The 27,216-nt window shown below is 41.2% G+C and overlaps 1 protein-coding gene across 1 annotated transcript in view; it reads right to left on the bottom strand.

The window, feature by feature from the left end:
• The window catches only part of ADARB2 (adenosine deaminase RNA specific B2 (inactive)), a 305,978-nt gene that overhangs the window by 84,602 nt on the left and 194,160 nt on the right, over positions 1-27,216 (bottom strand). Inside the window, exons 2-3 of the mRNA XM_036403614.2 lie at positions 23,728-23,814; positions 15,049-15,953 (exon numbers count right to left, since the gene is read on the bottom strand). Of these exons, the coding sequence (XP_036259507.1) occupies positions 15,049-15,953; positions 23,728-23,814 (992 nt within the window). The remainder of the gene's footprint in view (positions 1-15,048; positions 15,954-23,727; positions 23,815-27,216) is intronic.

Genomic DNA, 27,216 nt, shown 5'->3' on the forward strand with positions numbered 1-27,216 from the left:
TTCCCCCTTTCCCTAACAAACTGCAACCCCCTTCACAGCTGCCAAATGCAACAAGTACTCCTGTTTAATCCAGTGTCAACATTGTTGGGCTTCAATTTTGCTAAATAAGGATTATAACACCTGCTCCATCTATCCTATAACAAATGTACCACAGCAGATGCATCAATGGACATCTGACTAAAGATGTCAGTTTCCAGTTTACAGCTGAACCTCTAATCAACCATTTCTCAACCTTTCTGCCTCTTGCTAATAAAGCCTGTCAGCAATCAAAACTAGGTATGTTAGAAAAAAAGGATAATGCAACCGTCCTATGTCTGAGTTTATTTTACTGTCTGAGAAAAGGAGAAATAGCTTTGTTATGATTACTGACAGTCTTTTGAACTGGCAACATCCTGCATTGAGAAACAGTGAAATTGTTCACAGCTGTTACTACAATACATTTAAACTCCGATGATCACTTTTGGGTTACCTAGACAGGTACAAATAAAAGAAGCACTGTTTTTTTTTTTTTCTTGCCTGCTCCCTTGGCCCCACCAAGCAAGCACTGAGATGACTGCCCTCATATTTGCACATTCAGGTTTTTTCCTGGACCAACATATGGGCCCAGCCTCTCCATCCACCAGGAACCCATCACCCTCTGTGGTTCTTCAGGCTCAAATTAAATCATACCTCTAAAAAAGAGAGTGCCTAGGCCCACTAAGAAGAGAAGAAATAAGACAAAATGGAGACACCATAATGTCTCTGTATGTCTTGCCACCATGCTGCCTGGCTTGCTTGCTGCTGCCTTGGGGGTGACTGCATTGTCCCCTGTGCAGGACAAGTTTGGGTTGCACTTGCTCCTTCAAAGTCCCTATTTTTAAACTGCATAGATGAAAAAATGCCTTGAGATATCTTAAGCTATCAAATATTGTTGAACAGTCTCAAGGATTGCTAAGAGCAGTAGAAAGCTGATCACAGAAAACTAATTTGGAAAGCAGCCTGAAAACATGCACTGAAATCTCTTTTTCAGAATATTCACATCACATGAGTGGCTGCTATCATGAAGGGAGATAAAAGGATGGGCAAACTTCTCTGACTGCTTCATTGACCCTTCTAGATTCTGCACTGCAGTCACTGCAAAAAATGTATGGAAAAATGTGCAAAAATATTTAGCTGATAGCTCCATACCCTAAACAAACCTCAGAGTTCTCATGTACTTCATTAAACTCACATAAAGAAGCCTAACTTTGGACTTGCATAGCAAATGGTCCCTCTGCAATTGTTTTTAGTTGTTTTAAAAGCTTTCCGTTCATGTAATACAAGATTAAAAAAAAAGAGAACTTTTTGTTGTACCTAGAATTATCCCACTAACTAAATGTATGAAAAAGCTGTGATATACAGGACACATTTTCCCCAGTGATAAAATAAGAATGACCTCTGTGACTTCATTTAGGTTCCACCTCCCCTGAGTTATGAGGCACTCCTCACTTATAAGGTATATCCCATATCTCACTCAAACCCTCAGTGGACCACAAAACTCCCTTCCAGAAAAAATTATGCTTCCCTCAGTCTGTGGAGGATTACCCATGTCAGGCAAAGTTATATTATTGTTTTTAGTGCTGCTAGGAATTACTTGCAGGATGTTTCAGCTCATTACCTCAAGTTTTCATCAGCTGTTTTCCGAGCGTTGTAACCTTTGTGATGCAGGTACTGTATATATCTACAGTATTGATTCTGCTTTCCTGCTACAGTACATGCAATACATGTAAACAGAGAGTGTTTCACTACCAGCTGGTAAGGTGCAAAATGGTAGCTGATCTTGCAGCTACAAAACACAGATAAAACCTTGAAGTAATCAGCTGAACTGTCATGGAACTAATTCCATGATATAGTGGAAGCAATTATTTGCACTTATGTGTCTTATTGGAAAATACAATCAGTGCTAAACCAATCCTGTTAGTGTTGTCAAGGACACATTTAGCTCCAAATGCTCCCCTTTTAATCAGTAACCGGTTATTAATTAATTAGGCAGTGATCATGTTGCTTTTCATACATGTGTATTATTATTGCACTTGATATTGTGCCTCTGCACCGATCGCTGTTAATTTGCAGCAAGTGCAATTGTGTTAATGTGCTCTAATGCCAGCTATTATCACAAGGATGGGGCAGCTGACATTTAACCTAAAATCACACTGAATTGTTCTCACAGCTGCCTTCTTGCAGCTCCAGCCTGCTGCTGCCTGGCTGGGGTGTGCTGGGAGAGAGGAGATCTCTCCTGATAAAGGGAGTGTCAGAAAATGGGAACCAGCAGAGCTGGGAAGGGAAATAAGGTTGAGCACTTTGGGAGACACCTGTGAGCCTGTGCCCAGGCAGGGACAGAGCTGCCCACTCCCTGCCTGCAGCCAGATTGCTGCCTGACACCAGCAGAGAGAGAGGCAGCTCTGAAGCAGAATATGCAGCAAGTGGAGGGTGTCTGACAGCTCCTGCTTGTCAGCTGTGCTTCAGGGAAAGATGAGTCCCTCTTTGGCCACAGCTCTGCAAAATCATCAGTTTTAATGGCAGGGGTGAGGCTGCCCATGGAGAGCAATTTGTTCACAGCTAATACAGAAGAAATCCTTTGTCTTCCTAGTATTAGTGGTCCTTAGTTATGCTTACTAAATAATGTATTTTTTCAGATTTTTCTTCCAATCTGAAAGCTTTAAGCAGGACCTGATACCAGCTGTGTCAAGAGAGAAACAAATACTAGTAGAAGCCAGAATTTATCTGAATTGCATTTAATAGAGGCCAGAAGCAGTGAGCTAAGGATATTCAGCTGAAGCAGTTCAGTCAGAGATAGCTCAACTTTTTAGTGTGCTTATTTAAATAGAGAGGCCTGAACTGGAGATTAGCTATTTATCAGCTGCAGGATGGAATGAGAAACAGCTGCAACATATTTCAGTGTAAGTTTTATTTGCTATAAATCCACAGGTTCAAATTCTGGTCTGGTTTATGCCTGTGGGAATATGGAATAAAGGTATTATCTGCCCACATTGTTTTGTGGCTTCATGCCTATGTATTTCAGAGAAAATGTAGTTTATGTTGCTTCAGTTACTCACCATAATCTCCCAACCTCAAAAAGGACTTTTAATATTTGCTATGGTAGCAGGTATATGTGCAGAAAATAAGCTCCCAGAATACAATACATGGCATAGGTAGCAAAACACAGCTCAAATTACTGTCAAAGGATTTCCCTATGCATGCCTTTGCAAGGATTTAACTTCAAGACTGTGCTGTAACTCCAACAGTTTCCTTCCCACACTTGTGGTTTTTGCTTGATTTTCAACAAGGGGCTAAATTCCACCCCTCACTCCACAAAAACTGTTCCCAGGTCCTCAAGGGAGTAATTTCTGTATTATAAGCTTCTATTCCTGACTCCAGCAAGTGCCCTCATAGCTGCAGCTGGGAGCAGCCCTGCTCCTGCACAGTGAATAACACAGCCTGGGAGAGGCAAGCGGCCTGTGCTGATCCCCTGTTGGCATCTGGTGGTTTGAAAGGGAGGAGAAAAACCCAACTGCTGCTAACTACTACAGTAGGAGTGTTTAGTTTGTTTGGATCAATTTCTGTCAAAGGCAGCCTGGAAGATTTTCTTTTTTTCCTTCCCCCCTCCAGCTTGTCTTTGCAAAGTTTCTTTTTCTCCCCCTGCTCAGTTCAGCCTCATTGGCTGGTTTATCTGGTGACCTCTTGTTATCAAGGGCTCCCCAACAGATCCCTTGGATTTGCACAAGTTGCTCCTGGTCTGCCACAGGGCAGCTTTGCTTAGGTATCTGCCAGATTTTAGCTCTGTTACATGGCAAGGATGTTAGTCTGCCTGTAAAGACTATCTAGTTTGGCTTGCTTAATTGATTTTTGTTATATAAAGGAAAATGTTATTTTTTAAACTTTTTTTCTTTTGGAGAGAGGAGGGCTTAAGATCTCTCTAAGTTCACGAATGTCCAAGAAGAGATGCAGGCAAAGATATAAATTTAGGCTCTGCCTATTCATAAGGGGAAAAATTTCAAAATATCTATATCAAAGACTAGTAAATTTGAAGTCATGTTACTTTTTTTTCATGAATCTAGGATTTAAAAGAAAAGTTTATGCACTGTAGCTTGTCAGTGTTTTGGGGAATGCTATTAATTTCTTCCCATCAGTGTTCTCCAGAGCATGGTGACAGCAGCAGCTTATCCCTCTCGTACTTCTATCTCTCTCGAAGTCAAAATATAAAATATGCAGCTGCAGCCTTTTGCCCTGCAAAAGCAGAGGGCATCTCCTATCAATAGTATTATGATTGTGACCAAAAATAGCATACATTTAAATAAAGAAAAAAAAAAAAAGGAAGGGAAAAATAATCTTTCCATGACAGTTCATATGGCAGTACTTTGTGGCTTTGCTTTTAGATTTTTTTTTTTGGTGAATTTGAGTAAAATAGCTTATTTAGCAAAAAAAAAAAAATTTTAAGATACCATGGTCTCTTCTCTAATTAATAGTCAGCACCAGGTGGAAGGGAAATACAGTCCACAGACTCCTCCAGACATGCTGAGATACTTGCCAGAATAAATGTTGATAGTTTAGGGTATGTCCAAACCATCAGAGAGCCATGATTTATGATCAGCAGGAATTTGCTGCAGCACTGAAGGTGCATTTTTGAAGAAGTCAAGCACAGAACAGATGGAGATATCTTTGTGTCAACAACTCATGGCCCTGTTCTGGTAATGTCCATGTAAATCCATACAGGAAAAAGTCCTGATTGGATTTAATCGAGCACTGAAGGCAGAATATGTAGTGCCACAAAAGGCAGCAAAATATGACAGTGTTTTAATGTGTTGTCGTTCCTTTCTGGGAGTAGCCAAACCCTTGGGCAGAGTTGCAAGCTCAGTAATCCATAGGATCCATAGGAATCAATGTGCCATGGCTTTTTTAGGTTTTCTTTGGTAAGAGCTGATGACTGCCCTTAGCACCTGTGAAGGTGTTTTCTAGACTGGTGATCCTCATGGATAATTCCTCTTTCTCTCCATGTGATTGTGTTATGAGCTGCTCTAAACATTATTATTGGACACTCTTTTCATGCTGCTTTCCAAGCAGTGCCTGCTAACTTTTGCCTCAGACAACAGTTTTAACAGCTATGTGATATGTTTCTTTTTTTGTGCAAATTGCTGATACTCAGGCACGAAAACTTCAGTGTGTCTCTGATTTGTATCTTTAGTGTGCACCAATCAGCACATCTGCCCCTCATTGCTGCCATAACCATGAGCCTTCAAAAAACTTGACTTCTGTCTTAGCAACCACTGCTCCCTGCTTTTTTTCTAGCTTGCTTTTGTCTGCTCCATGTTGATGGCCACTGGCTTGGTTTGCAGAGGGTTTCTGTGTTGCTGGGTCAGGATTAAACAAGCATTTCTACTCCCCTCTTGGACACTGCTTCTCTGCAAAGAGCAGGACAACCAAGGCCTAGCAGTATCTTTGTGATGCTGTTCTGAGCTGTTCTCCATAGGATGGTACTCAAGAGTCATTAGGCACTGGGAGTTAGAATTACTTGTGTGCATTTCAAGGAGAGTAGAAGAAAAGAGGGGTCTCATTCAGGAGTAATGAGTTTATTCTCCAATATCCCTGTGAGGATTATTCCTTAAAAGTACAGGGCAGAGTTGATTTGGATAAGAACTAATTATCAAACAAGAAATGAAGGCAGTGTAGCTGTCTCCACCCTCTCCACCAGACCTTGGGGACACACATTGTTCCTTGTGTTTAACCTATTAAAGCAATGACCCACATAAGAGGGAAAGGAGTTGATGATAATTATTTCTGTGAGCATGAGTTCCCAGTTCATAGAAGATGGCCCAAAAATAGGAACTCAAAAGAAGAGCACTCAACAGGAACAGAAAACTTAGAGATCATGGAATGCTTAGATTATTTTTCTGAACAAACTAAACTGCAGTCATTTTGTTAATTGACTGTGTTTGCTCAGAGAATGTACTCTTTCCACCTTTAGTTTTAAAGATGAACTGGATAAAGAGAGCAAGAAGAGACAGCACAAAAGGAATTGCAAATTAGCATGGCTTCAGTAGCATGGGCTCATTTGGATGACATCTCATTGTAGCACTGATTTTAAGGTACCATTGTGTGAATTCAGGTCTGATTATGGGGCTGGTGTCTGCAGCAGACATGATGACAAGTAGGTTAAGAGCAATCATGCTTAGGTATTTTCATATCAATTCCTACCCTGGTTCAGAAGACAAATAGGAAATAACTGCTCGCTTGGAAGTAGACTCTGACATGTCAATTAGAAAACTAGAAGGCTGAAAAAGGAACATGAACTTGTTTAGACAAAATAATATTGCAGCATGAAAGGTAGGGGAGAAAAGTTTAATGGATGCATTAATATTTTATATGTCTTAGAATACAGTCTAAGAAGCTGATGGATATCATGAGACATAGAAAATGGTAACTGCTTTCACTGAATAAAATGTGATGAATGGAGATGGATAATTTACCCACTTTTCCAGTGATTACAGATATTTATCTCCCTTTCTATTTCTCATAAATTTGTAAAAATATTTTATCTTAACAAAAGTTCACATCATGCATCATTCATGTGCAAAAAGAAAAAAACAACACCCTTGCTCTCGAATTTTGCTCCCATTAAAAATCCAGACTCACTAGTAAGATGTTCGTATTAAGAGGGAACTATGTGAACAAAAAAGGATTTTACTACCTCAAAGAACTTCAGCCACTTCTCTCTGGTTGTATAAATGTCTAAACACATGAATCACATTTTACATACAGTATAACAAGTCCAAAGTCTGTTCTGTCCATTACTTCTCAGCAGTCCTAAGATTAAGCCCTAAATACTTTCCCCTTACTGAATTTTATGACCTGCATACTATTTTGTGTGTGTGTGTGTGCTTAATCATTTCACATAGCACTATGTGGGGACATTTTGCTGAGAAAAAGGGACTGGAGAAATGTTGGTTTTCTCCATGACTACGACACAAATTCACTATTTAAAGGCTAGCATTTAAGAGAAAAATAAAATGGACAAAGATGTTCCCTTTTCAGTGGGAGGGAGTGGTCCCTCTGCTACGTGTGGCACTGGGATTCTCAGCAGCATCTCTGGGGGCTTTGAGCCACAGCCCTGCCAGGGTGCACAAGCATTTTGTGTTGTTAGTTTTTCCCTCACACAACGGTGGATCTGCCTGCCTGCCACAGGGCTGGCACAAGGACCACAAGAGGGAGGTAGTCATCGTAAAATAAATGCTAGGAGCTTGCCTCTGGTACTCTACATAGAAGGAAAATTCTGCTTGAATAATTAAGGCTTCCTAGATGTGAATACAGATAAAAATAGATAAAGAACGTGGTTTTGGCATGACTTTAACACTCCAGCTCAAACAGAAAAAGCTTTTCATGGAAGTCAACCAAAGAAAAATTCACTCTGGGCACTTGTATTACAGCTCTATTTAGTGGAGCAGAATGATCATGGCTGTATTTAGTAGGTAATAATGAAGCATCATAAACAAAGTCAGGATGCAAGTCCAAGATTAAGTGGCAGCTTTAACAAGTCCAGCTTGCTGGGAGCTTTTTGAAGTGTCCCTAGCTCACTTACAAAGCCAGAAAACAACAGAAGCAACTCTGACAGCTGCGAGAGTGTCTGGTTTAGAAGAAGGTTTTATGTCTGGATGACACCAGACTGGGATTCAGCTTTCATGTACTAACTAGGTCTGCTGGTTGCTGGAGCCCTAATCATTCTGCACAAACTGTCTCACCCTAATGAGCTGCACAAATAATAATTCTTCACAAATCAGATCCACACCATCAGCTTCATGGATAGACAAGGCTGGTTTATTGAGGTAAACAGCACAAGTCAGCAGAATCCACGCTGGGTCTCCCTAGACATGTTTAATATGCAATCTAGAATCTGAAGGGAAGAAACCAAATGCTGTTTCTGTGGATGCATGGGTGGTATGAAGTATTTTCAACAACTAAAAAGCTAAAGGAGCACCCAGCAGCTAAGTTAGATGGTTAAATCTGATTTACCCTACTCTGAATGCACTGTAATCACCATGGACCCTTACACTCTTTATAAGGGAAAATTAGATAATTTTGAGTTTCCTTTCTTTTAAGAGGAAGAAAAGGTTTGGATTGCTTGTAAAATTAAATTACACAGAAAAATACCTTTCAGCCTTATAGATTTTCTCCCTTGAATATATAACAATTATTTTTTCACTTTGGTAAATTTAGATTGGCCATTCATTAACTAATTACCACAATTATTGCAGCTCTTCTAAGTATTATTAATTAGGTGAGTGGTACATTTAAAATTTAACATCTCATTTAGGAGAGTTTTGTTTAGCATACCTAATGCTCTGAAAGCCCTGAGCATGCTCTACATGACACAGGACTTAAAGATGAGTGCAAGGGAATCTTTTGGGGATTGGAGCTATCTATGGCTGGGAGTTACACAGAACAGCAATGCAGGAGCAAAAGAGAGAGGCTGGGAGCGTGGAGATGCATATACCAACTTCTTTCTGCAGCAAAGAACTGCAGGATTATTGGAGCCCAGCTGATGCTAAGTTATGTGTTGTTTTGCAGTGATGACTGCTTTTTATGTGCAACCCCTTAATGTGTCTACATATATGTGCTGGTGCTGTGAGAGCAAGCCACCAAAGCCCCTCCTACCCTGTTAATTTATTTCCTGTAATTCCATGTAGGTAGCCATTCTGCATCTCTGTTTGATCTTGCATGGATTATATACATTAAACCAAAGTAATTTCTTCATCTGAGACTCAAGCTGTAATCTCTCTGGGCATTAAATATCTTTTATATTGCTCTTGTATGAAAGGTGAGGAGGTAGTCCTTGTTACTCAGCTGTGAGCCCAGAAGTGACTACAATCCAATTAGCAGCCAAGATAATAACAGTATCCACTAAACTAATGCTGTGCCTCTAAATTGGTTCTTTTGCCATTGTTTTGCTTAAGAAACTCTAATCCTATAAATTTCTTGATTGCCTGTAGCTCTGATTATAAAAGCAACTTTCCCCACCTACAGAGTAAGAAATAGATGGCTGAAAATCAAATGTTATTTGCATTGCTAAGGCATCTCTCTGGTCCCCACCATTTCTCTTTCTAGCATTCTCCTGTCAGGAACTCCTGTCAGGAACACACACACCCCTGTCAGCTGTTTCTCTTTGCGTAAGAGAAAACAGAGAAGTTAATAAAACTATGTAGCTGCTCAGTTAACCAGACAAAGCTCTTCACAGAAACCTGTTGCAGGCTTCTCAATGCCTGCTCCATGTGCTGCTGCTCTTCACACTGGAGTCAAATATATCACTGCCAACCTCGGTCCTGGCTTAACCGTGACACGGGTGAGAGGCCACAGTAGTCAGGAAGGTGATGAAGGAGGAAAGTGAGAGAAATAAAGTTAAGGAAGCAGGAACAACATACACTGCATGAAAATGAACCAGCTTTGCAACACAGGGAAACAGGTGTCTTGGAGGGGGGTGGGTGAGAACTGTGGGGTATGTGGCTTTCCCTGACATGGTGGTTGTTCTTCCCATGATGATGCCACCTTGTCACCAAGGTTAACTGGTGGGAATCCTTGACTTTCTCAAAGTAAAGAATCACTGCAATATGGGATTTGAGGTTGCTTAACCTGCAGATGAAGCTTTTGGCAAATAGGGGATTTAACTGGAACCAAAAGGTTAGCTGTATTTGCCAAAGAGAGAAATCCTGCTTCTTTTTGAGGATACACACACAAAACACAATGAGCTTTGTTAAAATAAATAGACAACCGCTGCTCTGGAAGGCTGGATGTGAACAAGCAACAGCAGTGCTAAGCCCTTTCAAAGCAGAGTGAATGTGATTTTCACACCTATTCTTTTCTAATTTAGGTTCATTTGAAATGCAGGCTCCCCTCTTTTACTAATTTGTTATGACAGTATTAATTAATGGTATGGCTCTGCAACAGTAAGAATGCCATTTAGACTAAGACAGGTTAGAAGGACTACAAGATCAGAAAAAGAATTGCAAGTTGGTCAGATGCAGCTGGGGGTCACCTTGATCTCCTGAACTGAGCACAATGCACTTGGAAAGCCTGGGAGTGCGTGGATGAATTTCTACCAGAGCAGACTCATTAGGGCTGGTTAGGTCAGCGCCCTCTGATGCTGCCTCCTTTATTAGAATGTGAGAACATGAGCTTCCAAAGTGGGAGAAACAATTGCTAGACTTCCATGAAAGCTTATAATTGAAGAAATTGCATTTTATTTGATGGAGAATATGAGTTCAGACCAACTATGCCAGGAAACAAGGAGTAATATTTAGTACCTAATCCAAGGTACAGTGAAGAGTTGTAATTTCCATTCTCCTGATTCTCTTTATGTCTGCCATGAGTTTAGCAGATCTCCAGGCTCCTATCTTAGCTACTCCAATCAACATTGTGTGCCCAGTCTCTGACCATCAATAGTATTTATCTTGCAGTTCAGTGCCTAGCACAGATCAAACATCTGGTTGAAGAACTGGCAGGTTGATGGGCAAATCTTGTGACCATTTCAGGTGGTTCTTGGGTTATCTCAGCTACCTTCTCTTCATCCTACACACGGGTAAGTGCACATGTCTCCCGGTCACTATTGTACCTGTATGAGACTTACAGAAGTGGATTGATGCACTTCTGATGGCAGTAAAGAAGGCATGATCTCAATTATCTTGGTTTTAGAGTTTGAAATGAAATGTTTTTTCTGGTGTAAATTGTAATATGCCTTTGTTTACCTTCTGTGTATAATTTTGCAGTTAGCCCAAACACATTGTGCAGCGGTCACAGGAAAGAAAGTCAGGGTCACAGAAATGTTCTTTTAAGAAAATACTGGTATTGTAAAGTGCTCAGATTTTCATGGTGTGTTTTCAGTAAGTGTTTTCATGGTGAGAGGCAGCTGAAGAAGCAAGCTGGCTTGCAGATGACCCAGGGAGTTTATCTACTTCTGGCTTTGCTATTCTTGCAGCCCTTTGTTTCATGTGAATCAGAAGAGATCAAGGTGACAGGGTTTTACATCCATGCTGTGCATTTCCTGGTGATTCAGGAAGCCTCCTGTGTAGACAGCACCTCTCAGGACAAACTGGACAATACAGAATCACAGAATCATTAAGGTTGGAAAAGATTTCCAAGATCCTCAAGTCCAACCTTTGACTGACCACCACCATGCCAACAAAACCACGTTACTAAGTGCCATGTCCAAGTGTTTCTGGAACACTTCCAGGGTTGGTGACTTCACCACCTCCCTCAGCAGCCCATTCCAATGCTTAACCACCCTGTCAGGGAAGGAATTCTTCCTGATGTCCAACTGGAACCACCCTGGAACAGCTTCAGACCACGTCCTCTTGTCCTGTCACTGGTTGCTTGGGAGAAGAGGCCAACCCCCACCTGGCTATGCCCTTCTTTAGGTAGTTCCTCTTATTGTTCCTCTTTGGACATTTTACATAGAATCTCCCTTAGTCAGCAGAAAAGTGTCTGTCTGTCCTCTGGCACACCCAAGGGCCAGGCTGAGGAACACCAGGTCCCCTGGGAGCCCTGAGGAGCAAGGCAGAAATGCCAATGGTTTGGATGCCCAGTTCATAAGGACATCTGATTTGTTTTGAAACTTTCTTGTACGCTGTGAAATCCAAAATTTCAGGACAACTGGACAACGGGTGTTATATGACTTCTGGCTATTTCCTGTTTTCAGTCAGGCTGTAACCACAAAAAGCCAAATGGTGGCCTTCTAATGCCACTGATAACAGCAAGGCAAACAGGAGCAGAGACATGTAAAATTGGAATACTCTCTGAAAGGATAAACACACAGAAAAATACACTTCTGGATTTTACAAAATATTCAAAATATGCTGAAACTCTTACAGCTGATCTTGTTTGCCTCTTCTCACTACCAATGAATTAGCTGTTTGATATTCTAACAAATACAATGAAGCAAACAAAAAGAGTGAATGGTTGCATGGGACAATAGTTGCTCCTTATTCTGTGAAGAAATTAATCCCTCCTAATATTTCAAATTCTACTCCTAAGCTCTTTGGGTTTCAGGGTGCTCTCCTGCTTTTAAACACTTATAGACATAAATCAAGGCTTCTAAATAGGAATAGTTTTGAAAACTTGTCTTGAAGCATGTCTTTGAAAATGTGGTTCCCACAAGATCAAGGGGACAAGAAGGAGCTAAAACAACACTTGGAGCAGCTGGCTCTGACCACAGCTATTGAGAGCTGAACTCTCCCCTGTATGGTTACACCACCTCAGCTGACCAAAGACCAGATGGGCTGACTGAGGCAGTGAGCAAAGGCAGTCACTTGATGAGGTACTGCATAACACACTGAGAACAGGAAAAGATGCTTCTGGATTTAATGCTTAAGCTGAAGTCAGTGGAAATAAGTCTGTCGGTTTCTGTGGAATTTGAATTATGATTTAGCGAGTAACAAAAACTCAGGTTTTGTGTCACAGCTGCTGTATCTGTTGATGAGAGCAGCTTGTAAGGAGGTCAGCAGAAATCAGTGTTAAGGCTTATCTCTCAATTAATGTGCTGAATGCTGGCATTAAAAGTAATCTTTCAGTTGGACAATACATAACCACTCAAGAAATACTGATGGAGAAAGTTCAGTGACACCTTTTCACTGACATTTACACTTCCAGAACAGTGAAGAGAAGGAGATAAGGAGGGCAGCAGTCCACAGAAAGGAGAAAAGGCCATAAAAAAGGGAACATACACTGGAGAATATGTCACTTAATGAACAGTTGGAGACTGAAGTAAAATGTGATATTCAGGCAGAAGGTGAGTGTGAAGCCAAGAAACCAGGGAATATTTCAGAGAGCTCAGGAACTGAGGCAATGATCCTTGTGGCATTGTTTCAGAACATGACAAACCGGAGGTCAAAAAATACATGGTATTTACCTGCTGACACACCCAGCAAAGTTCACTGGGGGCAGCAAAGCAACCACCAGAATGGGATTACTTATAGCCAGAATTCATTTGGGTAGGAAACACTAGAGGTATCTCATTTAAAACTGTGTGTACTTTGAAGGAGCACTGGAAAGGTGAAACTGTCGTGTTGGCTAAGGTTTCCAAAATGCCTGCAAAGCACTCTGTTAGAAGATCACTGTTATTATTGAACTATGTTATTATCCCACTGGTTCATGGAGTTTGCAGCCTGGAATTAAAAGAAAAGTGGAGGATTATGGTGTATTTTAGAATTTTTCACATTTAACATGTTTTCTTTTTGGAAACATAGAAAGGAAACTTCTGGGTCACCAACTATAATTCCTGGGTCCTGCAGGCAGTCATGTTACCTAGAGGATTAATCTCCTATCAAACTCCTTGAACATATAATGACCATTTTTACTAATGTTAATGAGAATTGCTACTCATAATTTGCATTTACACACTAGTTAAGGATCTTGAAGTGTTCTTTTATATAATATGCTCATTTTTATTACAGGCATATTGAATTTAAATGACTTGCCTAGGGTCTCACAGCAAGCCAACAGCAGAATGACTCTTAGTGCTCCTAGTGCTTTGCACTAAATCCTGGACATTAACAGCTCCCTTCATAAAGGGAGCTTTGTAGCTGTAGATCACCTCCTGGTGCTGATGAATCAAACCTTTTCTGGTAGTGCAAACAAATCCATAAATTACTTGAACCCATGTAATGCTTCCCAGTGTCTGCAAATCCTGACTTCCTGAGAACTTTGAAAATTGACACAAGTCTGAGTAATGCTTAGATAGCTTTTGGTGTATGACCAACTACAAAATTTTCATGTGCTAAGTATGCACCTCAAATCTATGTTTTCTATGTGAATACAGCAGTAATCTCTACATTTATTCCAGGAAAGTTTCAAAACTTTCAGTATACCTTGGGCTGTTGGAGACATAGGTGAAAACAAAAAACAAAACAAAAACACCCAAGCCCTGAAATCAAACCAACTAAACAAAAAAAATAACCCCCAACAGTAGGACTATATTAAACAAAATTTCTTAACTTTTCCAGTGGCAGAATTTCTCTGACACAGGCATATTCCTCATCAGTGATGTTTCCTCTGAATAGCATGGTCCTCATCAGAAATTAACTCAAAAAGGAGGCAATGGAGCATCCCTTTATACATGGGCTCCTCTCTGTTAAGAAAAACGCAGTACCACTGAATTACCTGAGTTTTCTGCATGTGTCACTATTATTGTCTCTAACAAAGTGAAATGTTGGTGTTTCCCCTTATATTTTGCCCTCTCCTCTATGCCTCCCATGGAATGAGCTTCAAATTGTACCCAATGATTTCAGGATACTATTTCCAAGCTTTTGCCTGTGGGCCTTTGTCCTAGGTTACAATATAAAGATATATTCTATTCCCATCCTCAAGACCTGTTGAAACCAGGAGGGGCATTGTTTTTCCTTATCTCCTGTTAATGGGCCCATCAACATCTTGCCCCATGATTCAGAGATAGCTCCCTCCAGGAGCCATTTCTGTTTAGTGGGCAATCAAGGACCCACCACATGACTCATTAGAATGATATGAGCTCTGCCCAGGGGGGAGGAGCTGAGCATCCCACCTGGATATAATCTGGGTTTTGAGATAGAGCAGTTAGACTTTCCACTGGATTTCCAGAGGAACCGCCATCTTTTCCACTGGATCTTCAGAGGAAGACTACACCCTTTCTACAGGACCACTGCTGCAACAGAACTGCATTTGCCACTCCAGGAGGACTGCAGCCACCAGTCCAACTGGACTGCTACCAACACCCAGATCAACAAGGTGTCAGGTTGTATTCTGACTTTGTCAGTGGTTTTTCTTTTGTATTATTGCATGTATTTTGGCTTTCATTTTCCCTTTTCCTAATAAATTGTATTTCTGACTTGGAGTCTCTCACTGGTTTTGCTTTCAAACCAGAACAGTCTTTCTATGGGAAAGGGTTGTTTTGTGGCACGACACACTTGCTGTAACATGAGAGGAACCATCGGGCAGACCAACAACAGCAACAGCAATACCAAAGCCACTCATCAAAAGAGTTTCTCCAACGTGGTGGCAGCACCCAGGAGCTCTCACCTGTGGCAAATGGTGACATTTACTCCTGCTGGGAATGTGGCTGGGCAGACGGATGTTAAAGAGGGCCTGCAAGGCCGCCTGCGCCGCTTGCCCCTTGGCCAGCTTCTTGCTGCGTCCTGAGCCTTCAAACGTTCTCCCGTCCACTCTCACAGCCATCACGAAGCTCTTGATGTGCTGCTTCTCCACGGTCTCCGAGAGGCAGACGTAGCGCAGGCCGGAGCGCAGCTCGTTGAGCAGCACCACCGGGTTCTTCTCGCTCTCGGCCTTGGCCGCGCGGTGCTTGCCCGGCTTGGCGGGGCCCACCAGGTCCAGCGTGTGGCACAGCAGGCGCCCGCGCCGGTAGGCGGTGGAGAGCAGCTCGTTGTTGACGGGGTTGTAGACCGAGAAGTCCTGGCTGTGTGTGGAGGGTTCAAACTCCTTGAACAGAGTGTCTGGGAAGTCGGCCTGGTCGGAAGTGAAGTCCGTGGATGGGCTGATGCAGTTTCCCATGGCAAGGTGGGCTTGGCAGGCGTTGGGGAATTGAACGAATGACTTCAGAGCTAGCTCTGCGGCGCGCATTTTGGCTTTCTTTTTTGTGGGGCCTGTGCCTTCAAATGTAAGTCCATTTACTTCCACAGCAACAGCAAAGACTGGAGCATGCACCGGACCTGTCTGGGACACCATTTTATATTGTAATCCTGGTTTGAGTTCGTGTAGCTGAACCAGAGCGTTCTTTGGCGTCACTGACCATGAAACTTTCTTCCAGATAAGCTGAAGTTTGCAGAAATGGCCATTATTGCCTTCCTCTAAGGGTCTTTTCCTCTTACTGCTAGTTGTTCCCCCTCTTGCCCTATCAGTAGATGCTATTGGATGATCCTCCAGGTTGCCAATGTTTCGATTTTCCTTTACTTCTGCACTGCTGGTACCTGTCAGTAAAGAAAGGAAACGACTCGCATTACAATTGTCATCATTGTAGATGACATTATGCCTAGGGCTGTCAGAATAGCCAAAAAAGAAAAAAAAAAGAAATAGTTGCTAAGCCCTTTTTAGGAGCTTTCCCTAAATATCTGTGTAATGGTTGGTTTATTATTTCTAGCACAGTTTTTTCGCATGTTCTGAATGTTTACTTGTCCCTAAAGGTCTGCTTCTATTAGTCATTAGCCTTCTGTTTTAAGAAAAGATTACATCATTCAAAGATGAAGCATAATGGATGCCATGTGACTTAAATGAACTGCTTAATAATTGCTAGTAAAATGTAAATAGTTTAAAAATTCCCTTAGGATGACAATTGTTCTATAATCCATGTGGGTGAATGCTTATGAAGACATTATTAGAAATCAGAAATGATTCACAAACAGAAAAATGGGCCAATGCATTGAAAAATCTATTTGCAATGAATACATTGACTGTCTCTGCTCACACCATAGCCTCTTGCATTGTAAACCTAATGAATCCAGACTAGGAAATGATCTGACAGACCTTCATAGCATTTGAAACAATTATTTGGTCTGGACTCAAATCCCAGTTTAGTAAATGAGTGCCTTTCTGTCAAACTCAATTGCAGATACTCTTAGTTTCTGCATCAGCAACAACGAATATTGCAAAAGTTGTAGATAAATCCCAATGAGACCAGGAGAAGCCAGAACATCATGATGGGACCAATTACTGATGTAAAGGATGATCTGTGTCAAAGAAAAGCAATAGGAGAGAGAGAGTGACTGCCAGGAGTGCCAGGAAGGGAATGAAATGCCAGTGGGGAGCTGTGGAAGGGGGAGCACTGTTGTTGAGCCAATGAATCCCCCCTGCCTTGGCCCATGCCTGTGCAATGTGCCGCAAGGCTGTGAGTGCTCTGTGCCACAGCAGAGGCATGGCTGAGCACGGAGAGTCTTCCCACTGATGTCCTGAATGAGACACAAGATGTGCTGCTGGCTAAATAACCATCCTATAAAATTTCTTTAATTTCTGATGAGTTTGTTTAAATGTCTTGCATCTCTGACACATCCTCCAGTCCTCCTGTGCATTTCTTGGGACAGAGATAAATGGAGGAAGAAAATATGGGTATAACCAACCTACAAGGAAACCCATCCCAAGAGTGATGCACCTGATCCCTTTCCAAGCAGAGCACTGTGCAGCTGCCTGCTTTACTCCAGACAATGCTGGGCATGGAACCTTTCCCAGGTTTTGGTTTGTTATTGTCAGACACTATCATGCCACCTGCACAGGCTGTGTCAGCCCCACGCACAGAGAAGGTCCCTGTGGTCCTTAGGGGACAGAGAATGGTCCTCCCACTTTCTGTAAGGGCATGGCCACGTTTGGTTTTCTCTCTACTCTGATAATATAAGTTGGTAAGGATGTAAGGGGTGAGCTGCTGGCTAAGCTTTGAGACACTCCTGCTGGAGCACTGTGTCTGTGCTGTATCCCAGTGTTAGGCTGGGCCAACAGATGCACAGGAGCCTGTGGAGATCATGTGGAACCAGCCATCATGATTAAAAACTTCTTTTATATCCTGAAATGTTACACTTGTATTTAATATCAAAAGACTTTTTCCCATCAGAGCACTAAGTCTGCACTCATGCAAGTTGTTCCAGAGAAAGAGGGCCACTGCTTAGACAGGAGTAATGATCATGGCACAAATGCCATGTGTGGGGGCCCATTTGTAGAACTGAATCTTTAGGCTCCCTCTCCTGAAAACCCTGCTCACACACTGAGCTTCCAGCCTGGGTCTGTGTCTCACCAGAGTTATCACCAAAGAACTCTCTTCTGTAGTGCTTTGCTGAGGCAGAACATGACAAATTAAGGTTTTAGTGACTAGTTAATTTTTACTTTCTGAAGCTAAGGGGACAGAATGAAGACAACTGAAGAAGGAAAGTACAGCAAAAGACCTACATAATAGAAAAAAAAAAGTTTCATCATAGGGTATTCAGCTGTGTAAAATATGACATCTTTAAACCAATCTCTCTGGAAATAAGACACTTAAAATATCATGATAGCTAAGGCACAAAGATAATGTGCTGTTTTCTCATTGAGTTCACAACTCTATAGAGACTCTGCACTGAAGAGAAAGGGAATATCAGCTTCAACTTCCTCTATCCAGTTTGGCAGTGTCTCTGGCCATTTTCTGTCATGACCCTTTCTCATGTTTTCATCCCACTCAGAAGATATCTCTTTAGTTGTGTGTATTTTGTAATGTAAAGGCAAAATATTTTGACGCAGACATATTATTTTAGCAGGAAACAGGTTTGGTTCTGTATTTCACACCTCTCTCATCTTAACCTAATAGGTTTTTACAGAGCCAATTATGGTACATAATGATACTGTAGTCAAGAAGCATGAAAAGAAAGATAGCTCCTGCTTCACACAATATTCAGCTTTGAAAAGAATTTGTATTGATTATGCACCACTGAATAGGAAAACTCAAGAGGTTATTTGTGTTTATCATTCATATTGTTTTATTCCATCTGGTTTTTCTTTCATGGTCAGAGAACTGCAGATTTGTGAACATGAATGTGTGACCTTAATGTCTTACCTTAACCACCCTCAATAAAACAAAGATAAACTAAAACCACAAAATAAACATTACTTATTTGTCTTAAATTGTGTCTATAAAATTGCCTAGTCCATGTTTTGGCCAACAGAGAGTTTGCCTTGATGAAGTGAAAAAAAGTGCAGAGATGCAAGTGTAAAACTTCCAGAGATCAAGCACAAAGGATGCATGGACAAAGTTGGGCATGCATGGTGATGATATGCCTGTATTTATGATGTGTTTTAGCCTTGTCACAATGAAGAAAATCTGTGCAAGTATCCCTACAGCCAACCAGATTTTAGAGCACCCTGTCCTGAAACATCAAGAAACAGCTCAGTTCTGCCCAGATCTCAGTAGGAGCTGCAGCAGCCAAGAGTCATCATGGCCTGCAAAGCAGAGGCAGCCTAAACTCAGTGAGTGCCTCAGAAAGTCTGTGAGCCTGATGGACTTGTGTGATCCCTGGCAGCTGCCAGAAATGTGAAATTACTTTATACTTTCAGGTATCTTTGAAATAGGAAGTCTTTGAAATGTGTCTTTTATGAGACCTCTGTGTAGCAGACATAAGATTACCTCTCTAATGGTGGCACATGTACTTCTATTGTGAAAATCAGACAAAGCAGGCAAATGACACCAAACTACACAAGATAAATACTGTAAGCAGCTGCAATAGAACAATCACAAGCAATTTTAGAAATGAAGAGCGCTAAAAGAAAAGGGGTAAGTCAGAGGATACACACAGGGAAATGCAAAACTGTGGATCATTTTCAGTCTTGTTATTTCTCATAATGTCTTTGTTCTTGACTCTCCCAAATATATTCTTTACATTTGGGAAAAAAAAAAAGATAATAAATTATGGCTCTCCCATGATGAAAGGTTGGAGAATAATAACATTGAAAGGGGATGGAGTTTAAAAAAAAGGAGGAAGGAAAATATAGGTTTTGGGCAATAGTTTTTAATTTATTTAGTAAGGTTTCTAAAAAAGTCCTGCAGCTTTGCTCTGCAATATCTCCCCAGGTAACTTGATTAATTGATTTTTGCAGTTTCACAGGCAACAGGAGACATTGTGATCTTGTATTTGCTTCAGTAATTGAATGGGAGAAAGGAAAGCAGTTAGTGAAATACATTTATTTATGCACTACTCCTCAATATTCTGACTGCTCTTTCATGTTTTTCTCCTTTTGGTCATTATGCACAGTAGAGTTAACCTAGAGAGTTTGCATCATCAAGAGCATTTCAGAGCTATAATGCATCACTAATAATGACGCTGACTATGTCTCTGGGTCTTAAGGGCTCTGCAGAGCTAACCATCCGATCCTCCACGCTACATTTGAAGAGATAATATTGTTCCTGTTGAAGGTTATTCTGCTGCCAAGCCAACTTCTAGGGAGGATGAGAAAGGAGAGGTGTTTGATGCCATCTTCATTTTCACTGGCATCTTTACTATTGAATCACAATGGACACTACATTATTGAAAAGTTGTGATATTAAAATTAAGAATTTGCAATATCTGCATCATAGCCAACTCCTGATTCAACTGATAGCTCTGAGACAGGCAGTTACTGTCTTTAGAAGTGTTTAGTAAACGCTGGACTGTTTATCTAGAGTACATTTTTGCTGTTCATCTATATCACATTGACTGCAGATGTTAGAAGGATTGACTTCCATAACTCCTGGAATACTTGGAAGCAAAAAATCTTGAATCAGGAGCAGTAGGTATGAACTCAGGAGCCAGAGCCAGGGTACCCCTGTCCAAGGACAGCTCTGACATCAAATGCAATGCAGGGCAGTCTCCTCTTGCAAGCAAGATGGCATTTTCATACACTTATTGATCCCCCAACCAAGAATAGGGAATGTTTCTGCTGGGATTTTTAGGTTGATGTTCTTGACTTTGGAATGATAAACTTGAAGCCAACAAGGGAAATCACTCTTTTCTCTCTCACATGAAAACACACTTATGTATTTTTAAATCTTCATGTAAAAATTCTAGGTAAGCCATGATTTCTCTGTTGCTGGTGAACAGTCCCTGGCAGCCCACAGGGTTCAGGTGGTTAAAACCAGTGTCATTAGATTTTGTTGGTTTGTAACACCGTACTGCAGAGAGAAGCATTACCAGTGAAAAAAGTACAGGACTTTGCTTAAAAGGGAAGATGAAAAGTTTGTGAAAGGTGACTGCTATTGTCTTTAGCTGTTCCAGAATGAGCATACTCTACTTTGTCTACCTATCTGAAATAACTGTGAACAGATCTTACCAATGAGGGAAATTATTCAAATGATCTAATGACTTGACTTAGATTGATACTAAAATTCTGGTTCTCTCTGCCCAAGTTAGCAAAGAATGGCATGTAGCAGAAAATGTGGGCAGCCCATGGCAGAGACAGACCTAAGGACATACCTCCCTGAATCAGAGCCAGAACATTTTAGGCCCTGCAGAAATCCAAATGATAGCAATAGACAGTTTTCAAAACAAAAAAAAGGAAATAGTTTTGGTGAGGGATTGCTTGGAGCTCTGCCTCCTGAAATGAGATATTCACTTTTTTCTTAGAGACAGGGCTGTCTGTCTCACACTGTGAGGCTGTATTTCACACAAAAGCTCTGGGGCCTCATGCTGTCTGAAGAGGAATTTGACCAACATGCTCATAACTGAACATGCCTCAGTACATTGAATTTGAGTGTGGAACGTGTCCTTCAAGGCTGCTGCAGTGGTTGAAATCAGTGTGTTGGGGACTATCTGCAGACCCTGGGGAGGTGTGTGCTGCCCTGAGCCTGTGCCTGTGGCAGCACTCCATAACGAGATCCCCAGGAATCATGTGCTCCTGCTAGAGGTACAACCTGGATTCAAAATTACCTGTGGCTGGTGATAATCTGCCTTGATCCCATGGCAAAGTGGGGATGGCACATTTAAAGATAAGGGACAGGCATTGGCTTGTAACATCATGAAAGGCAGACAGGTTTAAGCAGTGAACAGGGAATGATTATTCACTGTTTCAGGCAATCCCAGCACTAGAGACAGCAGGTTTGAAGCAATAAAAGGGTGCACTTTTTGACAGCACTCTACATCACTCCTTGTTCCTGGCTGTTGTTGAGATCAGAAGTATCAGTGGGCTCTGGAGAGGACAAGACAGTTCTGTTGATGCCTAAGAAATATGATGATTCAGGTCCAAGCTCTAGCAGAGTAAATTTTTGCTAGGGCTGGAGGATATACCAAGGGGAAGATCCCTATTTAAATGTCCTTTTTAAAAAGCATCATTAACAAGTGCTGAAGACCATGTATAGAGCTAGGCTTCCTATTTCTAATCCTCTGTGATATTTCTTACATTCTTAGGTACAATTTCTTACATTCTTAGGCAGTGCCTTCTGGGGATGAATAGGGTGGTTCTTTCTTTGCATGTTCAAGATTAGACCTTCATCAGAGACAGATGATTACTTTACCCAAAACTCCATTCCAAAGGTGCATAGTGCCTTTGATAAGTTTTTCTAGTATTAGTTCATTGATCACAAACCACAAAAATAATGTCTGTATGCTAACAATCACCCATTGAAAATGCAGGTATACTTAAACTGCATGGCTCCCTTTGTAAAGAAGGCCTAAGGGAATGTGAAACAGGATTTGTATCCATTTCAGCTGGTGGAACTCTGCCTATTGATACAGCACAGTCGGGAAGCAGTGCTCCCACAGGATGCTCAGTGAGCAGAAAACTACAGGGATAAGCAACCCACTTTTCTACCTTGCCAGCATTCTCCTGGGCTCCTGTTAAATTGTTAACACAGGAGAAGATTTTTCCACTTGTTCAGAGCAAATCTCTGAAGCTCTTTAAAATATGGAATTACTCCAGAGGTACATGTGTGCTATAGGCTTTAGAGGGATTTAGACCACTATACTGCAAGTGAACACAGAAATATGGATGAATTTAAATTAATTCATAGTTTAAAAAAATATTTAAAGATTCGAATAGTAACACCTAAAACATTTTCTGTGTACCAAGAAATAAATAGCTGCCTTTTCACTGGAGCATATGTTTGACCAAAGGGAGAACTGGGTAGGATGACCCTGAAAACAGTGACATTTTCTGTTTCTCTTTCAGAAAACGTAGCTTATCCTGTCCGTGTGAGCTGTTTTACAACCCACGCAGGCATGAAGCTGTCTTGGTGTTACAGTAGCAGTAAGAAAATGGTGTTACAGTGTTTTTCTTGTACAAACTTCCTACATTACCTAAAAATAACTAAGTAGCACATTTGGGGACTATTACGCAGGAGGTGCCGGCACAAGCTCATCGTGTGCATAATATGTTTCCTCTGTGTGTGTGTATGCTTCTCACATGTCTTCCTGAAAATACAGCCTTCCTGGGAGCTATTCTGAAGGGTTTTCAGGATTTTTTTTGCCTTTGCTAAGATCTGTAATTGCCTGCCTTCACTGTGCAGCAGAATAGTGTGATGCCCATGTGATGCTCAGCAGCAGAAAATAGCAGCTGTGCTTCTTCACTCCTCCAGCAGCTCTTCCCCTTGGTGGTGCACCACGACCAAACCAAGGCAGATCAGCAACAACAAGGGAAAAACACCAAATTCCTCCCACTGAGTGGCTCTAATAGGGCAACATGGCAGCATGTGTCTGGCTGGGAAACAAACCAATCTGGTAGGTGATACTAAAACATTGCTCATTTGGTTCAGAAAGCTTCCCTCCCTTTTTTTTCTTAAATATTCAAGTTGTGCTACAATAAGCAGGCAGGATAACACACAGTAATTGCTTCTAGGTGACAAATGGTAGGGCTTACTGAGGGTTATTAATTCCTAACTGCCACTCTTGGGCTTCCTGGTGTTTGGAAAACTTCTCAACTCCTTCAAACCCAGCAGGACTTTCCTCCAGCTGTACAGTCATGGGCTCAGAGAGTTGGTTGAGGTGTAAGGGCCCAAGAGAATACTAATTAGCCAAGAGTGGTTAATTTTTAGGTTATAACTGGTTTATTTAAGCCTGGTTAATCAATTCTCAATTTGATGGTTCTGTGCAGGGCTAGGAACTGGACCTGATGATACTTGTGGGTCCCTTCCAGCTCCCTTCTGTGATTTCACATGAAGACTTGCCAATAGTTGCAAAACCACCTCCTTTCCACAATTGCTCCTCCACTGTAGATATTTTATTTTAGAACTTTATTGTTTATCTATAGAGAAAAGGGACTGCTTACTTAAATTGTCTTCATCCTCCATGGTGGTTGGGCCAGGACTCAGGTACTTGAAGGGTGCTATGAAGGTTGACAGTATGCTGAGTTTTTCTAGAAGAAAACAGAAGAAAAGATACACGTAAAATAGGTGCTCAGTCAATGCATTCACATCTACTTCATACTTCTTCTCAGGGCAAAACATCTTGGTAGGTCTGTTTGGTTTTAGGACCTGAAGGAATCACCTGAAGTTGTGTCAGTGAAGATTTAGGCTGGATATTAGAAAAAGGTTCTTTCCCCAGAGGGTATTTGGGCACTGACCCAGGGCAGTGGTCACAGCACCAGCCTGACAGAGTTCCAGAAGTGTTTGGACAGTGCTCTCTGGCACTTGATGTGACTCTTGGGGATGATGCTGTGCAGGGCTGGGGGTTGGACTCCACGATCCTTACGGATCCCTTCCAGCTCAGCACATTCTGTGATTCTGTGACTCTACAGCACCACCACAGTTTACTCAACCTCGATGCATTTTTTACAGCTGGCACATGCAAACACCAAACACACATCCCTCCTGGTTTCTGCCCCCATGTAGTGTTTATTGACTGTGCTTCGCAGCAGTGGTGCCTGAGCACTGCAGAGTAGGGGATGCTTGAACTGGTCCAAATGGGAATGGGGTAGGCAGTCAGCCCTGAGAGAAGGGACATGAGCACTGCTCTAATGGACGAGATCATGTACTTCACTTGTTTCCTCTCCACAATGGAGACTGAACCAGAATTCTTAAGAGAAAACTCAGTGATGGATGGCACAAAAGACTACCATGGTTTGTAATTCTACCATTTTTTTGATATGATTTTTGGAAAAACCTTATGGTGTGCCCAGAAAGCTATTGTTCACTCAATAAGAACACTCTTGAAATCCCTCTTGTGTGTTCATAATAAGTGCTTTTAACTGCAGTTTCTGTTTAGCCTGCAGATAGTGTATGGCAGAGACATTTAATTCCAATGCCATGATCAGACTCTGCATTAGAGGCCAGGGCAGATTCAGCAAAATGAGAACTCATACTGACTTATACTAGGTTAATATTTGGCTCAGGACTTATCTATGGGGAAAAGCTGAAGTTAACACAAACTCTAGAAACAGATATATACTTAAGTGTTTTATTTCCTTTGATAACTAGCTTGTTTAGCTGAACATTTATTTTTTTTAAGGCTGAATTCCTTCTGACACATTATGGAGACTTTATTAAGGACCAACAATAGCAGAGGGTGTTCTTGACAGAAGAAACAGAAACACATCTAACAAAGGTGATCCACAGCTTTAAAGAACTTTGTTGCTATTCTAAAGTCCTTCTCTGTTTAGAAAGCTCCAGCTATGGCTGAGGAAATAGGCAGCTGAGACTCACCTATTTCCTCAGTGAAAATGCTCTGCATCCTGCACATTGTGAACAATGTTGGCCTCTCATCCTGTGGCAGAAGCATCAATGTATTCTTTCAAGGAATGTATTCTTTCAAGTGACACAAGAAATAATATTTCCATGGGAAATTTCCTTATCATTGACAAAATATTTCTCTGATTTTCCTCAAACTACCTGACTGCTAAAGTACCACTGGTCTAGAAGGTTTATTCTTTAAACTTTTTCAGTAGCCCATCAGTTAGCTTTTTGGCCTGGTTCTTCCTACATTTGCAAACAATCCTTGTTTTTGTTAAAGACTGTTATCAGAACCCATCAAAAATGACTGCATATATTTGCCCTTGGCTGGGAAACATTACAGCTCAACTCCATTATGGGAATTCACTGTAAAAGCTGACTGCTCTTTGTTAAGTAAATACAATAAGCAGAATAAAAGATTGCCTGAAGAAAATCTTTTTCCGTCCAGAAACCTTTCAGCCCAGACTAATATATAATTAGAGCACAAATTAGCCTCCTTCAATTGCAATTTCATTATGGGATTTCAGTGATGTCAGAACCAAAAGAATGAAGCTATTTATGTATGCTATAGCCAGAAGATTTTTCTAAGTGAATTCTTTGACACTTTTTTGCTAAGGCATTGCTCACTGAGAAATGTGGTGTCTCTGTACGACGTCTCACTGTGTGTGAGACTTTGGGTTGTGATCCTGATAAAGGCTGGTATTCACTCCTGACTTCCTCAGCTGGTTTCTTTGATTGAAGTGAAAAGAGCGTAGGCTTTTGGGACTGAATCCAAAGGCTGCATTTGGTAAGGGAAATGCTTCAGATGATAGACACAGGATCAGGGCAGCCCTTGGCTGTAGTACCAGCAGTGACTGTTGTGTCTGGGTACTGAGATCCTAAAGTATGTGTACTGCACCTGTGCCTGACTGCTGACAGCCTTCAGACCTTCAGGATTAACCCTCAGGACACTGATGTCACACACAAACATAAATCTTTGCTGAGAAAATATTCTCACTTCTCATAGGGAGTTAGCCCATTAACCAAGCACTATGGAAGTGCCTTCTTGCTGCAGTGGCTAATGCTTACTCCTGCCACAAATCAAAATGCAAATCCATTTAGTTTTATACTAGGTAAAGGGATATTTTATGATTTAATTCCGTGTAATTGATAGGTGAAATTTACAATGTGGATTTAAAATTCATCAATTTAATTTTTATTTTGTCTTAAGGGATCCTTCAACCATCTTAAGTTTTTGTTGGTACTGTTTCCCAGAGCCCATGCTGGTGACTTCACTTTTTGTGTGGCAGAGAAACAGGATGTGAAATTTGCTGCATGCTTAGAGCAGCAATGTATGGGATTGTGTCAACCAAACAAAGGCAGGTCCTAATAACAGAATATACTTCTATCAATACCAGTGATAAAGATTATAATTCAATATGTCAATCCATCGGCTAAGCAAGGGAACATTTAGTGTGTGTCTAAATGGGAGGAGGAGGAGGGCAGGGTTTTGAGTAAGCTCTGTAAAAAGAGAAAAGCTGCAGTATACACACTGACTGCACAGATGAATTATTGACCCAGAGAAGGAGGAAAAGATAAATGACAGAATAATTATTGAAGGTATTTACAGGGAAATAGTCAGGTTAGGTTTAAAATTATTGCTATTATTGTGCACTTCCATCTTTTGCACATTATTGCCTGCTGTACAGACCATGAGGCCCTTCAGCTTTATTACCAATGGTGAAATTCAGTGTTAATTGTCAAGATTAGGAGACTTGTATAGTCATACTTTATGGTCCCTGGGTAGGCTAATGCCGATCATAATTAGCCTTGTTTCCAGCAATTTGATGAAATCTTATGAATAAGAATAAAGGACAAGATTGGATTTGAAAAATTCATAGGGGAAAATACCATGAAACCCTCCTTCTCTCATTCTCTTTTCCTTCCATGACTTTGCTCTTTTTTTTTCCCCAAAAATAAGCAATAACAGGTAGCCCAAAACTAGAGCAGCTATTTTTACTTTATAATTGTAAATGATCTCTGTATTTGATCTCTGTATTTTTCTGAGGAAGTTGTTTTTTAAGGTTAGGAGAGAGGGTTTAAGCAGAAAA

The sequence above is a fragment of the Molothrus ater genome, chromosome 1 (genome assembly GCF_012460135.2).
Source record: "Molothrus ater isolate BHLD 08-10-18 breed brown headed cowbird chromosome 1, BPBGC_Mater_1.1, whole genome shotgun sequence".
NCBI lineage: Eukaryota > Metazoa > Chordata > Aves > Passeriformes > Icteridae > Molothrus > Molothrus ater.